Source organism: Anabas testudineus, chromosome 17 (genome assembly GCF_900324465.2).
Source record: "Anabas testudineus chromosome 17, fAnaTes1.2, whole genome shotgun sequence".
Taxonomy (NCBI): Eukaryota; Metazoa; Chordata; class Actinopteri; order Anabantiformes; family Anabantidae; genus Anabas; species Anabas testudineus.
The window spans coordinates 21684444-21698494 of NC_046626.1; the positions used below are offsets into that span (position 1 = coordinate 21684444).

A 14051-nucleotide genomic window follows, 5' to 3' on the forward strand; every position below is an offset into this window, starting at 1 on the left:
TACATGAACTTTAAACACGTCCAACTTGCCTAAACAGTTTATTGTAGTAGATAGAAAATCCTTTATTTACACTTAGTCACAATCGATATTCTGTATTATGTGTATTCATCATGTTGAGAAAGTATCTGACCTGTTCATTAAAACAATTAACTAATATTTCTGAAAACGGATCAAAGTAATCGATGAGATGAAGTGATGAGATGTGGTGGTGAGAAAAGTGCAGCAGAAAACAGTCAGTCATCATGTGAGTAGTTGCTGGATGCTCCGTTGTCTGTGAGGATCCTCAGCAGAGAGAGTCCACAGCAGTACACCAGACTCTTCACTATCAGCACTGTGTAGAGCAGACAGAGCAGCTTCACCTGGTACTGAGACTGGAGAGGATCCAGGGGAACCACTGCAACACAAAAGGATTCAAACAGAAAGCAGTCAGTGCTCTGCTCTCTCTGCAGCACAACATTGGAGCTGTCCATGCAGAGAGGCAGCAGGTGATCTTACAGTCAGCTTGCTGCAGAGCTGCCAGGTCTGCTGGCTCTCTCTCTGGAGGACAGGAGGCTGCTGGAGCTGGAAGCTCTGAAACACAAAAGGAGTCACATGTTTGGAGTAGCAGGGACAAATGGCAGTGCTCTGCTGCTCTGCTCTCTTTGACAGCGTCTCCACATGAAGCTGAATCCCTGCTGAACACAGTCACCAAACCTTCATCACCTTGTTGTGTTTGGGCCTCCACTGTCCCCCCTTCATGCTTCACCTCACAGCGGTATTTATATGTGCTGTTCTGTGGCTGATGGAGCAGCAAGATGGAGGCGCTGCGTCCCGACTCTCGGAGCTCCAGCTGCTCTCCTTCATCAGACGGCAGCTCTTCCAGACGACCATTCTCCTTTCGTCTTTTCCAGGAGAACTGGACCAGAGGAGGAAACATGTCTGAGGCCACACACAGCAGGGAGCTCTTCCCCTCCAGGTGGTCTCTGGATGCTGCTGGGTACACGCTCACCACGGGCTTCAGCACCTGCTCACCTGAAGCTTGAAGCAGCAACAAGCAGCACAGACACACATTCACACAGTCAACAGCAGCTTCCAGCACTGCAGCAAATTCAGTGGGATCCTGGAAACCACCTGGACTCTGATCCAGTAGAACTTTCTTCTATCTCCACTAGATATATTCTAGTAAACTAGTCCTCAACACAAAGTTCACTACACAGACTGGATCAGTTTTACTGATGTTAGCAAAGATCCTGTTACTGACACAGGGTCGACAAACCGTGCTCGGTAAACAACACTGGTAGAGTGCAGACCAGGAAAATGTGGCAACAAAACAACAACAGCTGTTTAAAATTGATTGATTTGAGAATTAATTTGTGACTTTTATTTGAATAGAAACATGATTTTAAGAAAAAACTGTTAATATCACAATACAACTAATAAGTTTAAATAAATAAATAAAATGTACCTGTTTGTTCTAAAGTAATTTTAAATATATTTCACTTTGTTATTATTTGTAATTATTTATGTAACCAACATAAATTAATATACACAAAACCTAATTTTATGTATATAATATAATATATATTCTAATATTAAATCATTCTATGTTGAAATGTATTTTACTATATGTATTTATACACTTTTCTTATTTTCTATATAATACTTCATCATCAACATAAACCCAATGTATTAAATACAGTCTATTGTAACGTTATAATAACTTATAATTTTTAAAACACTTTTTAAATCACTTTGTTATAAAACTTTTAGCCAAAAATCTTCTCTATTTAAGTTTTTTGCCTTACATTTAAAATATGACATTAAAATCTTACATTAATAATCACAGTAGATTTCTGTCCAACTCTGATTTAACATATTTTACATGTTCATACAGGATATATTAGCTGCACTGAAAATACATTCTACATTCTAATGTTATTTCTATTTATCGTGCACTCAGAGCTGAAACTTTCAGATCCTAGAGTTTCTGCAGTATGTGTAATACTACATACTGGATACTACTAATGTTTTCTTCAAGGTATTTGAATCAGTTTTACTGATTATGTAAAACACATTTATCCACTGATCACAAATACTTGATCTGACATTAGAAGAGTTTCTGGAAATTTTCTGTCCAGGAAAATAATGTTAAGAAATATTGAACATTTCAGAATCCGAGTGAAAGTGAAGAATCCTGCTCATCACTAAAATTCACTTTGTCTCTAAACTGAGTCCAAAAAGTGAAGAGAGCAGGAAAATCCTCCACAATCATTGATGTGGAATTGGACTGATTTTAGGAGAGAGAAGAGAGAAAAGAAAAACAGTGTGATGATTGAGGAGAATCCAGAACCCAGTTCCAACACAGACTTTTTGGACTCTTCTAAACTCTTTGAGCTCCTGCACACATCAAGAATTCCTTGTGGTGCAGTGAGATTTCAACATGTTTTCACATGTTGTTGAACTTTTTCATTGAAGAACGGCTGCAGAAGGAACTCTGTACTAATGAGGAAAAACTAACATGGAAAGTCTGAAGCAGCACAAACGGACTTTAAACACATTTTACACTTGTTCAATAAAACGACTGAAGACAAAGAAAGTTGATTCTTACCTGTTACATACAGTTTAGTTCCTGAACCAAAGATCTCCCACAGTGACAGAGAGTGATACAAAAACCTGTTCTGCTGTTGAATGTGTCAGCTGAGGTGAACGAGTGCAGATGATGAACCAGGATCAGATTTCAGCTCCATGAGGTTTTTCTCTAATGTTCAGATCAACACCACTGTTTTTGTTTTTCTCTATTGTTCAGTTAATTATTGGATGGATTCTCAGTTAAACTGGTTCATTCATGTTCCCCTCAGGATGAACCGTAGAATTGTATTCATCCTGAGTTTTTTTCTAGCGCCATCTTAAGGTCAACATTTGATTGTTTTTAGTATTTTAGTTTATGAGCCTTCTATGAAGGCGTCAGAAAAGCTGATAAGAGTCTTCAGAGACAAGGTGACACAATCTTGTGGGGAGGTGGACTGCAGACCTGCTTCTAAAGGGAGAGGGTCATACCAGGTGAAGCTGATCAGATAATCAATGGCAGAGGAGACAGAGAGGGACAATAGGATCAAATCTGGGCATGACAGGAGGTGATGCTGAGACCATGACACAAATCTGGCTCCTAGATTGGCATCACAGATCGAGCCAATTAGGAGCAAGTAAATTCTGGTACAGAAGCCGGACTGGGTGGACTGCAGCCTGGAAGCCTTGGATCAGCTGCGCAGTAGAACAGAACCGTCACAATTAAGGAGGGGGACGAGGCAGGAATGCGATAAAGACAGGATTTATTGGATAAACTACAAAAACAGGGAAACTAAGGAGGGTGTCAACCGACACTACAAAACAGGCAGGGAAACACGGATACAAAAGTGAAAGTCAACAGGCAGCTGCCATCATTCCCATTGCATCAAGGAGTGACCTTTAGCATTGGTATTTAAACTCCCAGTGGGAAGAGTCATAATGTGAAGAGAATGAGAATGAGTTGAGAGAACTGGGGAGCAGTAAGTACGAGCACAGTAAACCTCAGGGTGAATAAAGACAAACTCAGAACAGTCCCTGGTCCAAAGTCCATATTCTTCAACCCTTAAACACAGTTCAGGTTAAATTTGTTCTTTTGGAAGAAAACTCTGACTACAGCCCCTCTAATGACAAACAAGCAGGAGGAACTTGGAAAGGCCCTCATGTCCAAAAGCGACACCACCTTCCCTGAACAGTAGCTTCAGCCTCACTTGTAAAGGCAGCACAGTGATCTGAGTCTGGTCCCAGTCAGCAAGTGTCACAAGAATCCAACACGAGGGGACAGAAGAGAAGGAGATGCAACACAAGTTGTTGAAGTCGTCTGAACCTGAACACTGGTCGACAAATAACTGATCTGATCATTAAAGGTTTGATTTGTTAGTTAACTTCATTATTTAGTTTTATTGTTGTTTCTTCATCAACAGGATATAAATATTGAAATCACTGAAAACTGTTGAACTCTGTGAACCTGTGCTGTAGTTTCCTGCTCTCTTCCTGTTACAAACACTGTTTGACATCTGTTCATCTGTTGGTTTTTGTTCAGGCTGCAGGAATCATTTCTCACTGTGGGAACCTGACTTATAACAGGAGCAGTAGTAGGAGGCTGAATGATCGAGTTTAACTTTCTCTATCTTCAACTCCCAGCCCTTTCCTTTATTCACAGATGTGAAATCATCTTCCTGAGGATGATTGTAACCTTTATTTATTTTACCATCACTCCTAGCAATACGCAGAATCATTTGAAATGTTTCTGCCTCTTTCTTCTGGTACCAGTAAACAGAACTACCACGACTACACTGGTCAGTTCGTCCACAGCTGAATGAGACAGTTTGTCCAACTCTCCTGGTCAATGTCAGATCATCCTGAACCAGCTCTGCTGCCATGGAAACCAGTGCTGCAGAGAAACCGAGCCATAGATGAAGGTTAGTGTGACAGTGTTGGTTAAAGGTGGACTTTGTTGGCTCCTGATTGGCTGGAAACACTCACCTGAACACAGACAGCACAGAGCAGCAGCTGGGAGGAAAAGCATTTTGTGCAGTGGTGTTTCCTCTGGTGAACCTGGGGAGAAGTGGAGCTCTGATGCAGCTGAGGCCAAACAAGGACGAGCTGTGAGATCAGACGAGGGCCACGTGGTTTCTAACGGCTCCTCAGACCTCCCATCAGCCCCTGCTGCTGCTGATTGACAGCTCAGCTGAAACTGTTGTGTGGTTTGTTGCACAGTTCGAAGCATGACAATAATAAATTGACGTCAGACTGTTATCCATTCTCACTATGAAATTTGTTACTTGATTTAAATACAGAGCAGCCAGTCTAACCTCTGATCCAATCATATTTTGCAATAAAAATAAATTAATAAAAATGTAAGTTTTGCATTTTTATAGTAGATAAATCATTTTGACTTGGTCATTTAATAAGTAGTTCACAAGCTGAAAAAGTATGATCTTGGCCATCAATTAATTTTTTTGATCCCCTAATGATTTCCTAAGTTAGTCCAGTAGGTCGATAATTTTCATAGGTTTGTTCTAATGGATACTAAGAGAATATCAACTACAAATCCAGTAAAAGCACGTGATACAAGAGTTATACATTTAGCTGCATTTCAGTGAGTAAACTAAGAATTTGATCACCAAGTAACTCCATGACTTTAACATGCTTAATTCTTGAGCCCCAACTTTGTTGCCTTGGTTGTATGTGACACTGACAGATCAACGACACTCAGCATCTGCAACTCTTATAGAAGTAAGTTCTATTTGTAAGTTGACTTTTAAGAAGCCAGCCTGTTATTTCCTAATGATGCAGACAGTCTGTGTGTGTCACACAGAACATGGGTCTATATGTGTGTCATAAATATGAGACGTGAGGTGAACCAACATGGACGCTCTGGTTCTGAGAATAACAACAACATGACTCGTTTGTCTCGGTGGTTTGTGATCTGTTTCTCTGATTAACCAGAGTAGAGGCACTTTTTCATTTTGCTCTGGGACAGATGTTGAAAGGGCCGACATGGTGTCAATTTTAAACAATGATCATTTTTTAGGAGACAAATGTATTAGAGAATGTAAGTGAATCAATCAGTTATAATTCTAATAATGATGTTCACAGAAACACATCACTAAATAATTCTCCACTTTTATTCTCCATAATATCACTTCAAACTTAGTTTTCCTGGTGTGAAGAACAACTAACATCTGTCCTTTAATTTCATTTCTCTCACAGAATAACAACAACCTTCCTGGAATCATTCTCTAAACACGATGATTGTACCCGTCATTGTTTGATTCAAGTGACAAACCCCAGATAACAGTGTGGTAGCTGCACAACAGAAAACCACACAGCCTGTCTGCTGCAGGAAATGAAGCGATGATTCACAGTCAACAGTTTTAGAAGTTCTATTAACCACTGAGGACAGATTCACATCTGCTGCTGTTCACACTCTGCTCCATCTCTGGAGTTTTTCCACTGAACCCTGCACACACACAGAGTTAAACTGCATTCAGTGATCCACAAAGATGACCCACCTGAAGGTCACATGCTCACACATTGAAATGATCATTTGTAGTTTTACTGATCAAAGGTTCTCACTGACACAGAGTCGGTCATTATCCTCCAAAATAATAATCAACACACAACATGGACGATTGTTACTGTTAAAAACTGCAGATGTCACTGTTGGATTAGAATTTACAACCATTGTAGAAAACATCAATTGAAAAACACATTTGAACTTGTTCACTTACTGACACTGTAAAATTACTGTAACTGTGTCATTTTAAACATTTGTTAAAATAGGTTTAAAGTGTAAATGATGACACAAACTGTAGGTAACATTTTACATTACCTGTAAATAATTAACCAGAATAACTTTATTCACAGTTCCTGCAACTTGGAAATAAGGTCATATGTATTTTTATACAAGTTTTGTGCAATTTACTATGTCGTTTTATCCGTTTGTGTAAAGAATAGTATCATCAGCATAGAGTTTTATAACCACACTGACACAGTTAGTAAACTAAACAAGTTAATCTACATGTTCAGTGATCATCATAAATCAACCAGATTAATGTGGAAACATCCAAACATACTTCTATAAATGAGCTAAATGTAGTTTTCTGGCTTTAGTTCAGGTTTTGTGCTTTTTGTTGCATATTTCTGAAAATGTTAAAACAACCAGAATTAAATATGAGTAAAAAATGTCAGTTTTGTTCTAATAACCTGCCTTATTTCCCTAATTCATTCATATAAATGAATATTACAAAGTTACACCGTTATTTTCATTTTATTTTGAATGTTGTACTGAAAGAATCTGGAAAACTTATCACACTTTACATCATGTGCAACATTAAAATATAAACAGCAAAAGTAAAAATACATGAAAATTAAACACGTCCAACTTAACTTGCATAAACAGTTTATGGTAGTAGATAGAAAAATCCTTTATTTACACTTAGTCACAATCAATATTCTGTATTATGTGTATTTATCATGTTGAGAAAGTATCTGACCTGTTCATTAAAACATTTCACTAATATTTCTGAAAACGGATCAAAGTGATCGATGAGATGAAGTGATGAGATGTGATGGTGAGAAAAGTGCAGCAGAAAACAGTCAGTCATCATGTGAGTAGTTGCTGGATGCTCCGTTGTCTGTGAGGATCCTCAGCAGAGAGAGTCCACAGCAGTACACCAGACTCTTCACTATCAGCACTGTGTAGAGCAGACAGAGCAGCTTCACCTGGTACTGAGACTGGAGAGGATCCAGGGGAACCACTGCAACACAAAAGGATTCAAACAGAAAGCAGTCAGTGCTCTGCTCTCTCCGCTCCCTCTGACAGCATCTCTGCATGAAGCTGGACCACCAGATTTCCTTGCTGGCCTGGTGTGTTTTACACAGCAAGAGTAAACAGGGGGGGGAAGTTGTTAGATCCGTTGGCATGTGCAGTAAGAATTCTGGTAAATTCAGTTTTCCAGTTTTTCCACATCTCTTCCATATTTTTATAAATACAAGTTCTTGAAATGAAATGTATCATTATTAGTTTATTGAAAATACCAAGTCACCATAAAGTCACAGCAAAGTCCTTTGAATCATAATAAGATTGCATCATGAGGTGACACGAGATCAGTCACCAAACCTTCATCACCTTGTTCTGTCTGAGCTGCCACTGTCCCTCTTTCATGTTTGACGTAGCAGCGGTATTTATATGTGTAAAGAGCATCTCGATCCACTGTCCTGATGGCAGCGATCCGTCCCGACTCTCGGAGCTCCAGCTGCTCTTCCTCATCAGCCGGCAGCTCTTCCAGACGACCATTCTCCTTTCGTCTTTTCCAGGAGAACTGGACCAGAGGAGGAAACATGTCTGAGGCCACACACAGCAGGGAGCTCTTCCCCTCCAGGTGGTCTCTGGATGCTGCTGGGTACACGCTCACCACGGGCTTCAGCACCTGCTCACCTGAAGCTTGAAGCAGCAACAAGCAGCACAGACACACATTCACACAGTCAACAGCAGCTTCCAGCACTGCAGCAAATTCAGTGGGATCCTGGAAACCACCTGGACTCTGATCCAGTAGAACTTTCTTCTATCTCCACTAGATATATTCTAGTAAACTAGTCCTCAACACAAAGTTCACTACACAGACTGGATCAGGACGTCATACTATGAAATCATCATCTGATCATATTATAACAGTTGTTAGATCATACCTGAAAAATACACAACATTTATTTGTTTTACCTGAACAAGTAAAATTATAATGTTTCTACATGTACTGTACAATCATATAAACACATAAAACTTACCTGCAAAACGTAGTTTACCTACATTCTAGAACATCTACATAAAAAATACACATTATATTCTGTGTATTTGTATGTGCTTATAACAGAAAACACATATTTAAGATATATTTTCTGCGTGTTGTAGCATATACTGATAAACAACATAGTTTTTGTTGAAGTTAGTTATTAACATAAAAAAATGTTGACAATTACAGAAAATACATTTATTAACAGCTTTTTATTTATTTTACATCATGAATCATAATTACCATCATAAATGTTTGCAATATAATTTTTCACTTAAAAGATCTTTTCACATGTTGTTGAACTTTTTCATTGAAGAACGGCTGCAGAAGGAACTCTGTACTAATGAGGAAAAACTAACATGGAAAGTCTGAAGCAGCACAAACTGACTTTAAACACATTTTACACTTGTTCAATAAAACGACTGAAGACAAAGAAAGTTGATTCTTACCTGTTACATACAGTTTAGTTCCTGAACCAAAGATGATCTCCCCCCACAGTGACAGAGAGTGATACAAAAACCTGTTCTGCTGTTGAATGTGTCAGCTGAGGTGAACGAGTGCAGATGATGAACCAGGATCAGATTTCAGCTCCATGAGGTTTTTCTCTAATGTTCAGATCAATGCGACTTTTTTTGTTTTTCTTTCTTGTTCAGTTCATCATTAATTGGATTCTCAGTTAAACTGGTTCATTCATGTTCCCCTCAGGATGAACCGTAGAGCTTTGTTTATCGTGACTTTCTATCTAGCGCCATCGTCAGGTCAACATTTGAATGTTCCCAATATTTTGGTTACTGAGCAAACAAACATATAACGTTCACAAACTGACATGTAAAACAGGAAACACAAATTATTTTATAAAAATCAATTTAGACTTGTGAAATCAAACTCTAATTATAAATGTCATTGATTTCCAGGATCTAAGATCTGTTCAGTCAACCTGTCTGTTCACCTCCTGATTTCTTTTTTCCACTGTGCCTCTTTCTAAACTGTTTCACACCTTCAAACTAAACTGACAATAAAACAAAGTCAACGTGAGTCTGAGCAAACAGCAAATACAACATTATTAAAATAATTGTACTGAATGAAGTAGGTGAAAATGATAACTAGGTTTGTAGATAAAAGTATTTGTCCACTTAAATTCTACATCTAAAGAGCAACAACAACTGCATTAATGGGGTTATATATAGGGTTTATAATGTTTTTCTAAGGCTCTGGGATAACAAGAGTGAACCTTGACAGATCACTGGATCTTTTAAAAAGACAGAGAGAATGGTCACAATGCAGAGAAACATTAATTCAACTCTGTACCAGAAAATCCTGAAGGAGAACCTCATATTTCTTCACAGCTCTGTAGATTCTACTATATTGAAGTAAGGGAACGTGTGTAAAAGCAGCATAAGAAACTGTAGCTTTAGCTTTTTGGTCAATACTGATCAATACTCAACCAGACTCAAGGAGGACACGATAGGTTACGACTGTTTAAACAAGAGTTTGTTTTAAGAGACTCTGGTGTGTCTAGGGAGATCCAGGAGCAGTGGAAACCCTAAGACGAGGGGCCCCTGAGACTTCAGCGGCTGAAGAGCAGAGGCCACCGGGGCTCTCCTGTCTCCTGGTCTGGTGCCTTTAGCTTATCATAGTCCAGAGAATCTTCCATATCCATGTTGACATAGGCACCTCTGGCATTACCAGTGAGAAGTGGTTTGAGGCGAAAGACCCAGTCAGATTTCAACCACAGACGTGTTGTTGCAGCTGCACCTCCATCTGCAAGAGCTGGAACTGATGTTGCAGTGTCTTAAGTCGATGCTCCTGTTGCCTTGCTTCCTCTTTTTGGTTTACATTTACATTTACATTTAGTCATTTATCAGAGGCTTTTATCCAAAGTGACTTACAAGTGAGGAACAAGGCAAGAAAACAAAATCTAAGTCAAGAAGAAAAAACATCAAATCAAACTGCTATCAATAAAGTGTTTCCATTTCAAGACGTGAGAGCAAAAGAGCAGAAAAGTGTTGGACTCTTCCACAGGACGAGCCCAACAACTTTTTAAGTGCAAAGGAAGATGATGAAGAGTTCTGTCTTCATCAGTGTTTTAAATATTACAGTGAGGAGGCTGAGCGTGCAGAGTTCTGCAGCTCATTCCACCATCGTGGGATCACTGAGCTGAACAGTTTTCCTTGGTGTCGACTGTGTGGTGCTGGTACCACCAGACGGAGGGGATGTAGACCTGAATGATTGAACTGAGATAAGATGGAGCTGTGGAGTTGACCACTCTGTAGGAAAGAGACAGAGCTTTGAACTTGATCCTTGCAGCCACAGGAAGCCAGTGCAAAGATCTGAAGAGCGGTGTGACATGAGACCTTTTTGGTTGATTAAAAATGAGGCGTGTTGCTGCATTTTGGATCATCTGGAGGGGTTTGGTTGTGGATGCCGGTAAACCCATCAGTAGTGCAATCAAGACGAGATAAGATCAACGCCTCTACAATGAGTTGGGTCGTGTACTCCGTCAGGTAGGGTCTAATCTTTCTGATATTGTGGAGGGCATATCTACACGACCTAGAGACTGTGGCGATGTGTTCCGTGAAGGTCAGCTGGTCATCAATGATGACCCCCAGGTTTCTGGCTGACTTAGTAGGGACAATCACCGCAGATCCAATGTTAATGCTGATGTGTTGAAGGTCTGGTAGGTAAAACTAGAAGTTCAGCCTTGGGAATGTAAAGTTGAAGGTGTCTTTTTCTCATCCAGGCAGAGATGAGAGACGAGACAGTTGAGTCATCCGGCGGAAAAGACAGGAAGAGCTGTGTGTCATCTGGATAGCAGTGCTAAGAAAATCCATGAGAATGGATGATAGAGCCTAGAGAAGAAGTAGATAAAAAAAAGAAGAGGACCGAGGACTGAGCCCTGTGGTACACTGGTGGAGAGGTTATGAGAGTCGGAAACATGCCCCTGCCAGGATACCTTGAAGGTTCGTTTGGACAAGTATGACCGAAGCCCAGGTAGAGCTGATCCAGAGATGCCCAGGTCTGAGAGTGCAATCATGAGAATCTGATGGTTCACAGTGTCAAAAGCTGCAGATAGATCTAATAGAATAAGGACAGAAGATTTACCTGCAGCTTTTGCCACCCGTAGGGATTCCACACAGTCAGAAGTGCCGTCTCTGTGGAGTGACCACTCTTGAAGCCAGACTGATTGACATCAAGGAGGTTGTTCCGAGAAAGAAAGTCAGAGAGTTGGTTGAAGGCTGCATGTTCCAGAGTCTTGGCCAGGAATGGAAGAAGAGAGACCGGTCTGTAGTTTTCCCCAAGGGAGGGATCCAGAGAGGGCTTCTTCAACAGTGGAGTAATCTGGGCCTGCTTGAATGAGGTAGGAAAGGTGCCTGTTGTGAAAGAGGTGTTGATGATCTGTGTAATGGCTGGTATTAGTGTTGGTGCAACAGCTTGAAGAAGAGTAGAGGGGATCGGATCCAGAGAGAAGAGGTTTTCTCCAAAACGTTTTCCAATTTTCTATGTAGCCCACGTTGTTTGAGAGACACCACTTAGACAGCCAGCGGTTAAATGATGACATCACAAAGAAATGTCATCACTGGTCAGATTTGGAAGGGGGCCCAGAGAAAACTACTGAGTCTGGCGTTGTTTTAGCAAAGTTACACCGATTCAACATTAATTTTGGTGACTTCCTGTGTGATTTATTATCTTACTGTATTTACGTTTATCCTTAGACAGGAGTTTCAAATAGGATTTGACGTCACCCGCTCTGGCCCTGGGAATACACCTGATTATGGCTGCTAGAGTCTCTAACTTCATGTTTCTCACTATAGAGCTTCCAGTGACCAGAGTGGGTTTCTCAGAAGTTTGTCGCTAAGTGGGGAAAACCGGTTAGAAACGTGAACCTGGTCATGGTGAACTTTGGGCGAGTGTCTGGGGTTATGCTTGCTACAGACTGTCACCCAGCTAGACTGACTTCCTGGTTGCTCAGGAACTGCCAGGGGACAGCGAGAGCTAGGCTAGCTAGCTAGAATCCACTGGTTTCTGAGTGGAGTTTGCATGTTCTCCCTGAGTACTCCGGCTTCATCCCACCCCCAAAGACATGCATGCTATGTTGCCTATGTGTGAACGTGAGTCTGGAAGTTTGCCTGTCTCCGTAACTTGGATTAGCGGCTTTGTGACAATGTCAATTGTAAAAAGCGCTCTACAAATAAAATTGAATTGAAATAAATTGAACTCACCTAATTGACTACACCTGGGTTCCCCCACACTATAAATATCGGCCTGCTCACCTGTCTCCCCTGCCAGATAGTCTGTCCTTAACTCCCGGACACTCTCCAGCGTTTCTTTTTGACTGACTTGTTTTGGATTTTTCAGACTCTGCCTGCCCTGGACCCCGTCTCTTGCCTGACCCCCTGGTGCTGTGAGTTCTGTTTATTCCCCGTCATTCCCCCTGCTCACGGTACCAGACCTGTACGGGTATCTGCCCGATTCCCCTTTTCTGAGCTGTACCCCTTCTACCCTGTCTCCTTTGGATTCCCCCTCATTGGACCGACCTGACCCTGCTTCCTGTCTACCCCTCTGGTTGTGTGAGTTTTCCCTCTGGTCTGTTTTCTCCCTCATTGTCACCTTCCCTGCTCTGACTGTTTGGACCCCTTTGTGTTCTGATCTGGATTGTCTTTCTGTTGTGGATTTTGCCTACCGGACTTATCTCAGAACTGCCTAACCATGTATGACCTGGATTACCCTCGACCTCTGAGTTTAGCCTCGTGGATTATTGCTTGGACAGTATGTGTTCATACCCCATTCTGTTTTCCTACACTGACATTCCAGAGGACATAATGAGACCCCTGGGGTCTCCGTGGATGGTTCTCCCCAGCAGTAAGCCCAAGAGGAGGCGTAAACAAAAGAAGGAAAAATGGGGCTGCAGGGGTGGCCCACTAGCGTGGCTGAAGCGACAACCATTTAAGCCGCTTACCAGCCTTTTCCTCTCCAACACCAGATCCACAGTAAACAAAATCAATGAACAGAGGCTGAAGAATGCAACCAACAAGTGTTTCCGGGACTGTTGCGTTCTATTAATCGCAGAGACTTGGCTGAATCACTAAATACCGGACTCGGCTATAGAGCATTTCCTCACGAGTTTACTGTCATCATGGAAACGGCCGTGTATTCAACATTAAAGTCTCAGCAGATTATCCACAGTTCGGAGTTTCTGGGAAATTCACAGAAATACTTTTATAGTTTTTGTCAAATTTTAACATCTTTGTTAATGAAAAAAATATCTGATATGATTTTGTTGTTTTTTTTTCTTGATTGAGTTTTCTTTAATATTAGCTTGAAAACAAAAATCTAAACTGCTTTTTATCTATAAAATAGTACGATGGAGGTGAACTCTGTGAACCTGTGCTGTAGTTTCCTGCTCTCTTCCTGTTACAAACACTGTTTGACATCTGTTCATCTGTTGGTTTTTGTTCAGGCTGCAGGAATCATTTCTCACTGTGGGAACCACTGATCCAACAGGAGCAGTAGTAGGAGGCTGAATGATCGAGTTTAACTTTCTCTATCTTCAACTCACAGTTGTTTCCTTTATTCACAGATGTGAAATCATCTTCCTGAGGATGATTGTAACCTTTATGTGTGTTACCATTACTCTTATCAAAAACCAAAATCAGTTTAAATGTTTCTGTCTCTTTCTTCTGGTACCACCGAATATAATCACTATCACACTGG

At 40.7% G+C, this 14051-nt stretch overlaps 1 protein-coding gene across 1 annotated transcript; it reads right to left on the reverse strand.

The window, feature by feature from the left end:
* Positions 1–217: 217 nt before the first annotated feature.
* Positions 218–12941, reverse strand: LOC113171879. Its single transcript, XM_026374617.1, has 5 exons — positions 12780–12941; positions 7679–8114; positions 7150–7307; positions 496–1138; positions 218–394 (listed from the first exon to the last, which is right to left on the reverse strand). Exons 1-5 carry the CDS (start codon positions 12939–12941, stop codon positions 234–236), a joined length of 1560 nt encoding a protein of 519 aa, XP_026230402.1. The 3' UTR covers positions 218–233.
* Between the last annotated feature and the right edge of the window lie 1110 nt (positions 12942–14051).

Excerpts from the sequence above, each read along its gene's own strand:
- LOC113171879 (XM_026374617.1), bottom strand. The coding sequence starts at position 12,941 with ATGAGGGAGAAAACAGACCAGAGGGAAAACTCACACAACCAGAGGGGT. Across the intron at positions 7,308-7,678 it reads GGCAGCTCAGACAGAACAAG|TGGTTCCCCTGGATCCTCTC; the intron begins GTGATGAAGGTT and ends TTTGTGTTGCAG. Across the intron at positions 395-495 it reads AGCTCTGCAGCAAGCTGACT|TGGTTCCCCTGGATCCTCTC; the intron begins GTAAGATCACCT and ends TTTGTGTTGCAG.